Raw genomic sequence first — 14360 nt, 5'->3', positions numbered from 1 at the left:
CTGTACAGGTGGGGAGTGTAAAGAAAGGAGGGTAACAACCACAAGGATTGTTGATAGAAAAAGAAATACGATGAACTAAATAAGAAGGAAGAATGCCCTAAGATTGTCTTATGAACAAATGAGAAACTTTTCCCTACTTATAGAGCTATGGATATGTTGGCTTGAGAAACCAAGCGTCGTCGTTTTTCAAAGATAACGGAAGGGGTACGAAAAATGATGCGACGCATAGAGAACGTGTGCCAGAATGATGCCTAAAAAATTTAATACCATTTCGAATAGACACAGTGGTCTGACGAAGCACCCGAAATGTCACATCATCATCTCGCTAAGAGGTGCTCGCCCATCGCCCAAAAAGCTCAGATTTCTCAAAGGTTTTCTTATTGACGAAGTCCGCCCATCAAGCTCGCCCAAAGACGACCTCAGTAGGTGGAAGGACTAACTTTATGGGTCGAAATCTGACCATATAAGAATTGGCACAAAAAGGAATAGCGAGGGGTCGATTAAGCCGTGGTTGTATTCATAAGGCACCATGACGACGAGTATCTCGGCCACGGCCGAGGTTGAACCATCAGAAAAGCCTGTATGGCGAAGTACACGCCATGGCACTTAGGGAGGTCGACATAAAGTGCAGTTGGCAGATTAGGGTATCCTGACTAAGGACCGTTGGGTAAAGGGGAATACCTATTATATATATACTAGGTAAGAGAAGGTAAAGGAGGACTTTTCGTCCTCTCTTAACAACAGAAGTACGGGTGAATGTTTCTGAGGAAAAACAAGAGAAGATTTAAAACTTGGCTGCAGATCTTTGTAATCATCATTATGGAATCAATAAAGATAGATCCCGCAGCTGTTAATGGTGCACCTTCTTTTTCTTCCTTATTTTACATTACGGAATAGCAACGTCAAGAATGTAAGCCCGTCATCTACATTTGGTATCTTTTATAATCTTAAAGGGTTCATGAGTTTAATCATATCCTATTTTTCCTACTTAATATTCTTTGATCTAGAGTTAATTATCCTTGACTAGGATTTATCCTCTATTGTCTTATTAATTCGTTTTAAGAAAGGGTTTAACACTTTTTTGGTAAAACAGAACCAGGGATTGTTCAAAGTTGCAATGTAGAGAAAGGCGGTGGGGTGGAGGAACGGGAAGAAACTATGGGGAGAAAGAAAATTGTTGGGTGGGGGGAGGGGGAGGGGTAAGGAAGAAGATAATAAAAGGGGTTATGGGAGGGATTTAGGATTTAGGAATTTTGTTATTTTTTGTTTATTTATCTTTTATTTACTTTCTTTTTTCTTATTCAGATTTAATATTTTTAAAAACAGTAATTCGAACCACGCACTTTTTTTGCGTGATTAGCATGCTCTTTGACCACGTTAGTTGTGTTATTACCATATAGGCATAGTCAAAAGTGAGAGGTGTTCACTTATAAGTAATTGATTGAGTTGAGGTGCTAAAATAGAAAAATCAAAAGTTCATATACTGAATTTAAAATTCCGTGCAAGTTACTCTTTTGCCATTATATTAACTTATCTTTTAAATGAGCTAATAGTTTATTTCGAGTTAAACCCAGATAGTATTACTAGTTCCGCACCCTGGTTATTACTTCCCTTTACCTTTCACCTGTTTCTCTCTACTTTCAGTAGCTGCTCGTCTCTCCGCTAATACATGTGGATTATCCCCTCTCTGTTCTAATTTATATAATAATAACCCCAACACTAAATTCCCTCTCTTTCGCTCTGCATGCTTTCCTCTTTCGGTTTATTTGTTATTAGCTTTAGAAATCTGAATCCAAGAACTCAAAGCTCTACTTAATGCTTACAGTGCCTGATCCTCTGCTTCCATTTCCCTTCTTTTCTTGTTCAAATTCAATTAGGGATTAAAGTAGACATTACATATCCATCAACTCCGAATTGGTTAATTCGTCATCAGCATTTCTTGGTACTGTTGCTATCTAATACATGGAATCTTGAGGTAACCACACTTATTATAATAGAATGCCGTTATATTTCAATTAATTACTGCGGGATTCAGCCATAGCTACGGTTTGAAAATTGGCAGAGTTCAAGGTTTGTAAGAAATACTCTCATTGGAAAAATGGCAGCTTCAGCTTCAAATTCAGTTACAAACTCCCCTATATCCTCCACTCCTCACTCTCCTCGTCCTCCACAACGTCAGGTCTCTCTCCCGTACCTAACTGCCTCCTTCATTTTCTTACGGCTTAACCTAAATTGCTCTCTTTTTTCTTTTCTTTTTTGTTGTTTTTTCTTGCTCAATTTTTGTTCCTTTTTCTGTAGGAGGTCGCAAGCCCCACTGTTCCTGAAGAGTCAAAGGAGAAAGTGGTCAAAGATCCTCTTGAGTAAGTGTATAACTAGGCTTCTTGTATAACTGCTATTTTCTTGTGATAGTTTAGCTGAAAGTGTAGGGGTCAGCCTTTGCTTTTATTTATAATCTGCAGCTTTTTGTGTAATCATGGTCTTAAGTGCAATTTTAGTTTGACAGCATTTAAGAGATTTTCTTGCTATTAATTTGTTCATATAAGAATGTCTTTTTAGAGAATAGACTCGTTAGGAATTACTTTTACTTATGGGAATAAGAAGTAGAATTTACTCATGGCTGATAGTCTTTTTTTTCCAATAATAATCTGGGTTTCTTTCATGAGTCTACTAATAAGTATTGCCATTTTATCTACCACAACATTATGGAAAATACCGAGATGGAAGTTCCTGGAGAGCTTAGGAGTGAAAGAAGCCTTTTCTGTTAATTCCTCCTTTCCTCCACAAAGTCCAAGTTCGCATAGATTGATCCTGAGGAAAGAAAACACGAAAATTATTTACGTGATAGTTAGGATTCAGCTATTAGATATGCTAAGAAAAGAAATGTATCGTTACAGACTTCCGGTAATGATAGTCATTAATGGAAGGTGTTTGGCAAATTTGATCAATGCAAGTATGCTTGGGCTGTTAAGGTAGGGGGGAATAACGGTCGCGGAGGTTCATTGTGAATCCTTTGGAGCCCATCTGAAGTTATGTTGACTTTCTTGTGAATATAGCCTATAATTATATCTGGCATCATGTGCTGCAATGGATTTGAAAGCATAAGACGCGTAAATGATTTTTCGTAAAGTTAGTGAAAAGCAAGGTCCATTGGCTACTCTGTTATCTCCTCTCAAGTTAATATCCCCCCTTATATGTGCGAAGTGAATTTGGAGTTTTAAACTAAGATGTTAGGTGAATCCACAGAATACATGTTCTGTATTTAATGACTGAAATTTAGGACTTAAGCACTTTGACTGAAATAGCAAAAAGCTGCTTGTCATGGTATCTGTTAAGTCCATGCTTATCACTTATCGGAGATTCTCTTGTATTATCCATTTAAATTGGTAAGCACAAAGATACTCTCTCTTTTTTACGAATCAAATAATGAATGAACTGTTCTATTATTTCCACTAGTCTACGTTTGTAGGGCCTGGAGATGACTTTTTGAGTCACTATGTACAATTTTGTCCCAACTTGCTTGGGATTAAGGCATAGTTGTTGTCGGTTGTGGTGGAATAGTTTTTGTCCAAATTTTCCATTTTGAAACTTACTTAGAAAGATCAAAACCACGAGGAAAAGGAAAAGCTAAGGGACAAAATAGAGGGCTAAAAAGGGTAATACATGAGGATTTATGGGATCCACCAGTTGCCAATCTACCATATTTGTTTACCCACTTAATCTTGTTAAGTTGCATTAAGTAAACTAGGAGTATTCAAAGTTCCAATTGTGTCAAACTACCAAAGCTTCGTAGTAAGAGTATAATCTTGTTCCATTGCAAAAGTTATTGAAACGGAAGAGAAAAAGAACCAGACAAGGAGGAACCAAGACGAATAGAACATTTTTAGCACCAGAAGTTTCTTTGGATTGACATTATCGAAGTAGTAATTTCGTTGCGGGCAGAAGTTTCACTTTATTCCCTCAAAAAATCCAAACAAGCTATCTGATTCGACGCTCTCCAAATTGCCCCGCCAGACAGGCTCACCCTCAGGCATTGGATTTTGACTTCTCTTCTAATTAAAAACATAACCTACTAGTCTTTTACTCTGTATATTGGGAAAAGATGTCTTACTTTTCATTCTTGTCTATTAAATAAAAATATAAAGTTTCCTTCCATTGAAACAGACTTCATTCACTATTCATTGATCTCTATAATACCATAAAAAATTACAGCTACCTTATTTGGACCCCACTTTTCTGATAACCACAGTAATTTCAACTGTACCCTTCATGTCTATGCCTAATCAACTAAAAATGGTTAATTTTGAAGTGGAGTATTAGTATAGGAAAACAATTAAAACTTTTTAGGTCTCGACTATTGCGTAACACGTCAAAGTTTTCATGTTAGGCCATCGCTAGTTGGATTTTATCCATCCTATTCATAATTTTTTTAATCTTCTCAGGATGCTGCTATTTTTGTAGTCCGTCCTATTCATAATTTTTTTTAATCTTCTCAGGATGCTGCTATTTTTGTAATAAAGTGTGTTTTTCATCTTTTACAGTTAGTATCTTTAAAACAGCTGTCTTGGTGATAACTAATCTCAATGCTAATAGTTTGTACACTCTTGCAAGATCTGTGATATTGTGACCAGTAGTCTGAGCATCTTAACACTCTACCCCTGGACCCTGGTGGCCTAAAATTTTTACTTATTGGACAGGGCTCTTGGTGGGCCTAGTGGGGAAGTATCTTTGCTGGGCCATTTACTAGAAACAATTGTTGAGCCCAATCAAAATTCACTTGAAGATTCCTATTAGCTGTTCCACATGGTCAAATATTAAATGTCTTTGCGTATTTGTTTTTTTGATTTTAGTATTATCACAATTTACTAAAATAATCCTGCTTTTCCCATTATTCACTAGCAGTACATAATGATTTTAAACTGGGAGAATAGGTTTCATTTCTATGTTCATATTGCCGAACTTCAGTGAGTGCCGTATTTGCAATTTTCTGAACTCTTTTTTCAAAAGAAGACTTTCTGAACTTCAACAAATACCTATCATCTTAGCTGATTGTGTATATGAAGTTTTGGCGGTCTGATCGATTGGGGAGGTTGCTCTTTTCCATTAGTTTTCCTATACTTGTTTGCTGGTTTATTCTGTGATTATGAATTAGCTCTTGCAGACTAGTCATTCTTGTATAGATTTGCATGTCTTATTATCTGCAATCTGCCTGTATACAAGGTCGCATGGTTTTGCGTGGATTGAATGTTGTTGTGTCAGTGAATGTTCCTTGCAATTCCAATTTTGATTTTTGTGGGGATATAATAAATTTGTATGTACCTTTTTATGGAAGTATCTTTTGCCAAATTTAACGTTCAACCAGCAATCAATTGATACCTTCTTCAGGTGGGTTGGAGTGGCAGTCTACCCTCAATCTTTTTGACAAAACATGCAAAATCTTAGACAGAGAAAAGGAATCTGTTTATTTGCCCCAAAAATATAAATCTTGTCTATGCATTTGCTATCTGTTGAATTAAAGAAACTTGTTATATAATTCCCTACTTGCAATTTAATTGTGTACTGCTGTATCAGTTTTCAAATTTGCTGCAGCAGGCATGAAAAATCGTAATATTGAAAGAAAGGTTTTTTTGGTTTGCTTTTATCAAGTGTTCTTTGTTCTCAATCTTAATTCTGTAGTACTGATCCTGCTACAGCGCGAATTCCAAGTTCTGTGTTAGACTTACATCTATATAATGTAATCTGAACTTGATGGAGGTCCTAATACCTAACCGTTTTCATGCTATCATGTAGTGATATAGACAGCCAACAGATTGAGAAGTTCAAGAGGTATGAGGTTGAGTCCAGCAGATATTTAATGTCCAAGTACTTCTCAGACAAGACAATTTTTGGAGGTAAATATTCTCACAAAAAGACTATAATTGGTTCGCCCATCGTCCCTTGCCCAATTTAAGTGTCTTTTTTCTGTAATTAAGAAATTATATTTACCGGAGAAAAATATACAGTCATTACAACAAAACCAAACTAAGAAAAACCAACTAACTGGTATTGGACAGAAGGCCCCAACATCGGGTAACACCACCATAGCAGCCTGACTACACCTAGCTTAAGGATAAAAAGTTCAATTGTGCTAATCTTCCTGCTAGCTTTGCCTTCATCTGACCCCTGTAATACACTTTTTCTATCACCTGCTTTACTAATTTCTGCACAAGACACAATTCTGATCACCCACTAAACCCCATTTATGCAGCCTATCCTTCGTAGGAAGCTTGCCATTTGCTGCTAATTCAGAGTGAATAACTACCCTAGGAGAGGCAAGGTTATTACAAAACAGTTCTCTCCAGTGGATTTTTGGAAATACACCTCTCAGCTTCTGATACATAATCTTGATAGAGAAGGATTCTAAGTGTCTTTTTTTTTATAAATCATTTGGTTCTCATTTTAGTTGCAGCGCTTAAATTTAAATGCATTTGGCCTTGAGAAGCAATTGTTCTAAACTAATTTGAAACCAGATTTAAGGGGTTTGCGACAATGTTAGACATTTTCTTTTCATAAGATGTAAAGCAAAATTGTTAGAAGACTAGTGGTTTGCCAGTGCATCTTCAATTATTTTAGTTGTGTCGTTTCACTTTGCATCTGCTTTTAGCATAGCAGAGCTACCAGTTACCGGGAGTCCGGGACACAGACTAGCCACTGGTGAACCAAGTGCCTCGGCATCCCTTAATTATTAGTGTTGAATCAATTTCTTCTTTTTTTATTTAACTTCTTCTGACCTATGGCCTTTGTAAATGAATGATATTGAGAACTCAGAACTGGCATGTCTGGAGGACCTCTCGCCGAAGGTATGGGTTGTGAACATGCTACCTCTTTTGAGTTATAAGAGTATATAGTAAAGTTCATATTTTGGTCAATAGCAGTCAATGCTTTAGTAATGTGTTTTAGTTTTAGGTTGGCACTGGATGGCTAAGAATCGTTTCTGTTGAAAGCATTAATTCTTTTATGCTTTCCTGAAGTAGCAAGGTGATTAGTCCGTTGACATGATCAACTTCACTGGCAATTGTTTGCAGGAAACATCTTTGACGTAAAAATGACTATAAACGGAGAGCAAATAAAAGTAAGCAGGTATGTATAGAAGATATATACAGCATGTTGATTGAATTGGATGTCTTGTTGCCTCAATATCTTCTTTTGCCAGATTTCCTGGGTACCAGTCATATGCAGATCCTGCTAATTTTAATGATGATAGTGGTAGCGACACAATTTCTACAGTGGAAACTACACCACTGAGTGCTAATGGGCAGCAACCTTTCAACAAAGGCTACTAATCTTAGAATTTCTTTCCTTTACAATCCTCTTAATCAGTTGAAATCTCCTGCACTTGTAATAAATCTGAATTTTTTTGTAGTAGATCATCTAGCAACTGTTGGGAAGAAACCCCGTAAAAATAATATTCACGGTATTAGTGATAAACGTGGAACACTAAGTTATGGTTAAATCAGCAAGAATAGAAATGCAGGAATAATGACACCAAGATTTTACGTGGAAACCCTTCTGAATAAGGGAAAAAACCACGGTCAAGAAGAGCAACTGATATCACTATAGCGAGGAATTTTATATTGTGTAGTAACGAGTACAAATACTCCTAAGACCACTACACTCTCAAAAGAAAAAACACTCTTTTGCTTTTTTTCACCTCACTATAATATCTCTCACACTCTATTTTTCTTCACAGGCTATTTTCTTATAGTCTATGGAACTTGCTCTCTTTCACTAAGATGTATTGTCTGAGATTTTGGTGTATCTACAAATGAAAGTAGAGGCAACTATTTTTATAGTTGCAGAATGCCTATATTGATGTATGTTGTGACATCAATGTTAAAGCAAAAGTCAGCCACCCAAATCTTTTCTAAATTGGTTGGCTTGACAAAAAGAAGAAAAAAGAAGCTTTGCTTCTTACACATATGGGGCTGGACCCCATAAATCTCCCCCTCCAGTCTCATTCACCTGAAGGAGGTAACACCGGAGATTCTAGTTTGAGTGCATGCCGACAAGTTCTTTGCAAAGCTCGAACTTATCTCTTGATACTACCTTGGTTAGCATATCTGCAGGATTTTCACTCGTGTGAATCTTTTTGACCTGTAAAGATTCGTTATCCACGTGCTCACGAATCCAATGATATCTTACATCTATATGCTTTGTTCTTGCATGGTACATGGAGTTCTTGCTCAAGTCTATTGCACTTTGACTATCACAATAGACGGCATACTCTTTTTGATGCAATTCCAGCTCTTGAAGAAATCGCTTCAGCCATACCATCTCCTTGCCAGCTTTTGTAGTGGCAATATATCTCGTTTCAGTTGTAGAGAGTGCAACACACTTCTGCAACTTTGACTGCCATGAGATAGCTCCCCTTGAAAATGTGAACAGGTATCTCATAGTAGATTTACGATTATCAAGATCACTTGTCATATCAGCATCTGTGTAGCCCTTCAAGATTGGATCAGATCCTCCCAAACACAAGCAATCTCCTACAATACCTCCTAGGTACCTGAGTATCCACTTGACTACTTCCCAATGTTCCTTTCTAGGATTTTCAAGGAATTTGCTAACAACACCGACTGCATGAGCAATATCTGGTCGAGTGCATACCATTGCATACATCAAACTTCCGACGGCAGAGGAATAAGGAATCTTGGCCATTCTCTTTTTTTCCTCCGTTGTTGTAGGACACATCTTCTTGCTCAACTTCAGATGACCAGGAAGGGGTGTGCAAACCAACTTAGCACTTTTCATATTGAAGCGCTCCAGTACACGTTCTATGTACTTCTCCTGTGACAAGCAAAGCTTCCTTTTGTTTCTCGAACGAGTAATTCTCATGCCCAAAATCTGTTTAGCATGACCCAAGTCTTTCATTGCAAAAGACTTATTCAACTGTTTCTTTAACTCGTCAATCTTGGAAGCATTCCTGCCCACAATCAACATATCATCCACATATAGCAAGAGGATGATATAGTCATTATCAGAAAATCTTTGTACAAACACATAGTGGTCTGAAGAAGTCTTCTTGTAGCCTTGCTCCCCCATAACAGACTCAAACTTCTTGTACCAATGTCTGGGAGCTTGCTTCAATCCATATAGACTCTTCTTAAGTTTGCATACAAGATTTTATTTACTTTTTGCCTTGAAGCCCTCATGTTGTTCCATATAAATCTCCTCTTCTAAGTCACCGTGAAGAAAAGCAGTCTTCACATCCATCTGCTCAATCTCCAAATCAAGACTGGCATTCAAACCAAGAACTGTCCGAATGGAAGATATTTTCACGACAGGAGAAAATATTTCGTCAAAGTCAATACCTTTCCTTTGACCAAATCCCTTGACAACCAATCTAGCTTTGTATATGGGCTTCAAACTATGTTCTTCAGCTTTAACTTTGAACACCCACTTATTCTTCAAAGCTCTCATGCCCTTAGGCAATTTCACCAACTCATAAGTATGGTTCTCATGCAGAGATTTCATCTCATCTTCCATGGCTTCAATCCATTGATCCTTATGCTCATCTTCTATGGCCTCCGCATAATATTCAGGTTCTCCCCCATCAGTGAGTAATACATACTCATTGGGCGAATAACGGGAGGAATGAGTACGAGGTCTAGAAGACCTCCTGAGTGGAATATCTAACTTGTCCACAACTTCGTGAGTATGAGCATTTACCTCATCAGCATTAGCATTGTTATCACCATTACCATCAATATGCTGATCTGGAATATGGTTCTGGGCATCACCATCATCATTGAGCCCACCAGCGTCATCCGCATTTGTATGAGGAATTTGATCAAGATTAACTAAACCTTCAAAACTTGGAGATTTTAGCTTCTCCGCTTTGTTAATATCTTCAATGGTTTGATCCTCCACGAAGATAACATGGCGGCTTCTCACAACCTTCTTCTCAATTGGATCATATAGCCTGTAACCAAAATCATCAAGGCCATAACCAATGAAGATGCACTGCCTTGTCTTGGCAGTTAATTTTGACCTCTCATCTTTAGGTACATGTACAAAAGCTTTGCAACCAAATACTTTCAAGTGGTTATAGGAAACATCCTTGCCATACCAAACTCTGTTTGGAACATCACTTTGCAAAGCAACCGCAGGGGATAGATTAATAACATATGCGGCGGTCAACAAAGCCTCACCCCAAAAGGAATTCGGCAACTTTGCTTCAGAAAGCAAACATCTGATTCTTTCCATCAAGGTCCTGTTCATCCTTTCTGCTAAACCATTAAGCTGAGGAGTCTTAGGAGGAGTCTTCTGGTGTCTGATACCCTGTTGCTTGCAGTATTCGTCAAACGGTCCACAATATTCACCACCGTTATCAGTACGAATACACTTCAGCTTCTTTCCTATTTTTCTTTCAACTGAAGCCTGAAACTACTTAAAGACATCCAACACTTGGTCTTTACATCTTCAAGATGTAGACCCAAAGTTTCCTTGAGCAATCAATAATAAAGGTAGCAAAATAAAGTGCACCAACCAAAGTCCTTGTCTTCATTGGACCACATAGATCTGAATGCACCAACTCAAGCAACTCTGTCTTTCTTGAAGGAGGATGAGACTCGAAAGAAACTTTTTTTTGTTTTCCAACCAAGCAGTGCTCATATTTTTCTAATTTTGCACTTTCAAAATTTGACAAAAATTTCTTCTTGGCTAGAACATTTAGTCCTTTCTCGCTAATGTGGCTAAGCCTCTTATGCCATAACGTTGAAGAGCTATTGCTCTCAATGGCATTCACCATATCATCACAGGTAGAGGCCGTAGTCCAGTATAGACCACGACGTTTTTCCCCACTAGCCACAATCATGGAACCCTTAGTGAGCTTCTACTTTCCAGCACCATTGGTACTGACATATCCATCATCATCCAAAACACCAACAGAGATCAAGTGTAAACGAACATCAGGTGCATGTTTTACATTGTTTAAAACTAGTTTAGTTCCAATACTAGTTTCCAAACAAATCGTTCCAATACCAGCCAACCTAGATACAGTCTCATTACCCATACTCAAAGTTCCAAAGTCACCGTGAGTATAGGATGAGAATAATTCTTTCCTTGATGTCACATGAGATGCGGCACCACTGTCCACAACCCAGCTTGACTCATCACAAGCAATATTTATCAGATCCGCATCAAGGACAGTAACAAGATCTTCTGTAGTGACGGTGGCCTCACGATTGCCATCTTCTTTCTGTTCTTCCTTGTCTCTATTCTCCTTTTTCAAAATCCGGCAGAACTTCTTTGTGTGCCCTTTCTCACAATGATAGTACCCAATACCTTTAAATCTGCTTCTGGATTTGCTTCTATTATGTTCTCTATTTTGAGAACCTCGATTCTTACTTCTCCCCCTAGAGTTAGTCACCAAGACATCTGATGAGGAGGAACCTTGAGATTTTCTTCTCATCTCTTCATTTAAAAGGCTGCTTTTGGCAAGATCCATAGAGATCACACCGTCTAGAGTAGAATTTGATAATGAAGTTCTAAGAACTTCCCAATAATCTGGTAGGGAACCAAGTAGAAACAAGCCTTGAATTTCTTCATCAAATTTAATGCCTATAGCAGATAACTAGTTCATGATCCCCTGAAAATTATTCAAATGATATGTAACCGCGGAACCATCATGGTATTTTAAACCCAACATCTGCTTTATCAGAAACATCTTGTTGTTTTCAGTTTTCCGAGCATACAAACTTTCAAGGTGCTCCCATAGGGTCTGAGCATGTGTCTCCCCAGAAATATGGCTCAAAACATTATCGTCAATCCACTGTCTAATAAAGCCGCAAACCTGCTTGTGTAACAAATTCCACTCTTCATCTGATTTATTATCAGGCTTTATAGTGGTGAAGGCAGGTTGATGAAAATTCTTGACATAGAGCAAATCTTCCATTTTGCCCTTCCAAATGGCATAATTTGTGCCATTCAAAGTAACCATTCTACTAGTGTTGGCTTCCATTGTTTATCACAAATACAAATACTATTTATTAGGAGACCAAAGTAATTCTTTTCTGATGTGGAAGTTCAGACTGTGCTGCAACCACAGAGCATACTCAGACAGAACCTTGGCTCTGATACCACTTGTTGGGAATAAATCCCGTAAAAATAATATTCACGGTATTAATGATAAACGCGGAACACTAAGTTATGGTTAAATCAGCAAAAATAGAAATGGAGCAATAATGACACCAAGATTTTACGTGGAAACCCTTCTGAATAAGGGAAAAAACCACGGCCAAGAAGAGCAACTGATATTACTATAGCGAGGAATTTTACACTATGTAGTAACGAGTACAAATACTCCTAAGACCACTACACCCTCAAAAGAAAAAACACTCTTTTGCTTTTTTTTCACCTCATTACAATATCTCTCACACTCTATTTTTCTTCACAGACTATTTTCTTATAGTCTATGGAATACTTTGCTCTATCTCACTCAGATGTATTGTCTGAGATTTTGGTGTATCTACAAATGAAAGTAGAGGCACCTATTTATAGTTGCAGAATGCCCATATTGATGTCTGCAATGACATCAATGTTACTGTAAAATTCAGTCGCACAAATCTTTTCTAAATTGGTTGGGTTGACAAAAAGAAGAAAGAAAAAGCTTTCTTCTTACATATATGGGGTTGGACCCCACATCAACGCCAAGAAGCTTATATAATTTTTAGCAATATCTGAGGACAAAAATACTAACTTGCTTGGAATTAAGGCGTAGTTATAATTGTTATTGTTATTATATTCTGAGGACAACGATAAGAATTTGGACCGCTAGTTGGTTGCTTGTCCCTAGGGGTGGCAAAATGGTTCAAAGAAAACAGTTAAGAATCATGTTATCCACTAAAAAATTGGTTGGATAATGAACTTTTTAAAAACTGGTCTAATATGGATAAGAATCATATTATCCATTTAGAAAATGCATAACCAATGTGTCTAACTTTTACATTTGTAAAGCTTCAAATTGGGGGTTACTCAAGTTTTTGGAGACTAAGAATTCTCCCAAAAGTGATCATATGCAAGAAGTCATGGATAATTTGGTTACCCATATTATCCGCTGGTTAATCCATTTTTATCCGTATTAAATATGGGTCGGGTGGGATAATTTATTCATTTTTTCATTACTCGTTTTCGACTCGAACTATATCCAACCCGCCCGTTTGCCACTCCGGCTTGAATAGTATGATGTACCACTGACAAATTGTTGTTGTCCTTTTAAAACCCTTGATACTATAATAACGTAGAGAATATTGCCTCTACCTCAATTGTGTTAATCGCCTTATGAGGACTAGAAAATTGGCTAGAAAGGGGCATCGCACGTGGATTTGTTAAAAATCTACCATATTTATTTACCAAATTCATTTTGTTAAGTTGCATTAAGCACATTAGGAGTATTCAACGTTCCAGTTATATCAAATTAACAAAGCTTAGCAGTAAGAGTATAATATCAATCAATTGCAAAAGTTATTGAAACAGAAAAAGAACAAGAGAGGGACAAGGAGGAACCAAGAGGACTAGAACATTTTGAGCACAAGAAGTTTCTTGGCTTGACAGTAAAAAAAGAGCAGTAATTTTATTATGGGCAGAAGTTTCCCTTTATTTTGACTTTCTTCTTAACGAAAATTTATATCCAATAGCCCGTCAAAGCTTATAAAAATTTGTTCCTGCAAAATTTGGGAAACTTTTACCAATAATGTAATCTTCTTTTTTCTTATAAATAGATGGTAAAGTTTTTACCCATAACATAATCTTATTACACTCCGTCTATCATGCTTGGAGAGGAAGAAATATATCTCACGCCAAATATATATGGGAAATTCTTTTCAAATTAAGAGTCCGTTTGGACATAAGAAAGTTTTCTTTTTTTTCCGAAATCAACGTTTGTTCATAACATTTTCAATTTTCACTTGAAAATGCATTTTGGAAATTTTTGAAAATTTGAAAAACTCCAAAAAGTTATTTTTTAAAATTTTCACTCAAAACACTCACAAAACTTCAAAAACAACCCAAAATTATATTCATGTCCAAACACAACTCTAAATTTCAAACATCATTTTCACTTTAAAAAAAAATTTCACTTTTTTTTGAAATTTTACAATTCTTATGTCCAAACGCACACTAAGTTCACAACTTTTAATAGGAGTACTACTTTTTAACTTAGGCTCGTTTGGTTTGATGACAAGTTATCCTAGAACTTTTTTAATGATAATTTATTTTCGAATTATTAATCAAACAAGGGATTAGTTTTAAATTTTCATCTCAAGATTAGTTTTGCCATCGTACCAAACGACTTCAAGGGTTTTTTTTTATTTTTTTACCGCCGG

The 14360-nt window shown here is 36.9% G+C and overlaps 1 protein-coding gene across 4 annotated transcripts; it reads left to right on the top strand.

Moving 5' to 3' along the window:
• Positions 1-1558: 1558 nt before the first annotated feature.
• On the top strand, positions 1559-7489 carry LOC107763840 (uncharacterized). Of its 4 annotated transcripts, none has more exons than XM_016582342.2 (7): positions 1559-1975; positions 2063-2179; positions 2299-2360; positions 5788-5888; positions 6805-6836; positions 7062-7108; positions 7190-7324. In XM_016582342.2, the coding sequence occupies exons 2-6, from the start codon at positions 2099-2101 to the stop codon at positions 7077-7079; spliced, it is 294 nt and encodes a 97-aa protein (XP_016437828.1). In that variant the 5' UTR covers positions 1559-1975; positions 2063-2098; the 3' UTR covers positions 7080-7108; positions 7190-7324. The 4 variants fall into 4 exon arrangements, with proteins under 4 accessions (XP_016437828.1, XP_016437827.1, XP_016437826.1 ...); XM_016582341.2 differs by having other exon boundaries at positions 1560-1975; positions 7062-7116; positions 7190-7274; XM_016582340.2 differs by lacking the exon at positions 6805-6836 and having other exon boundaries at positions 1560-1975.
• Positions 7490-14360: the final 6871 nt, after the last annotated feature.

Source organism: Nicotiana tabacum, chromosome 6, assembly GCF_000715075.1.
Source record: "Nicotiana tabacum cultivar K326 chromosome 6, ASM71507v2, whole genome shotgun sequence".
In the NCBI taxonomy this organism is placed as follows: Eukaryota; Viridiplantae; Streptophyta; class Magnoliopsida; order Solanales; family Solanaceae; genus Nicotiana; species Nicotiana tabacum.
Note: the sequence above shows the minus strand (reverse complement) of the source record. Positions and strands in the feature narration are given on the sequence as shown.

What these genes read in the sequence shown, in the direction of transcription:
- LOC107763840 (XM_016582339.2), top strand. Translation starts at nt 2,099, where the DNA reads ATGGCAGCTTCAGCTTCAAATTCAGTTACAAACTCCCCTATATCCTCC. An exon ending in GTGGTCAAAGATCCTCTTGA is followed by an intron (nt 2,361 to 5,787) that starts GTAAGTGTATAA and finishes GCTATCATGTAG; the next exon opens with TGATATAGACAGCCAACAGA. An exon ending in GAGCAAATAAAAGTAAGCAG is followed by an intron (nt 7,117 to 7,189) that starts GTATGTATAGAA and finishes TTCTTTTGCCAG; the next exon opens with ATTTCCTGGGTACCAGTCAT.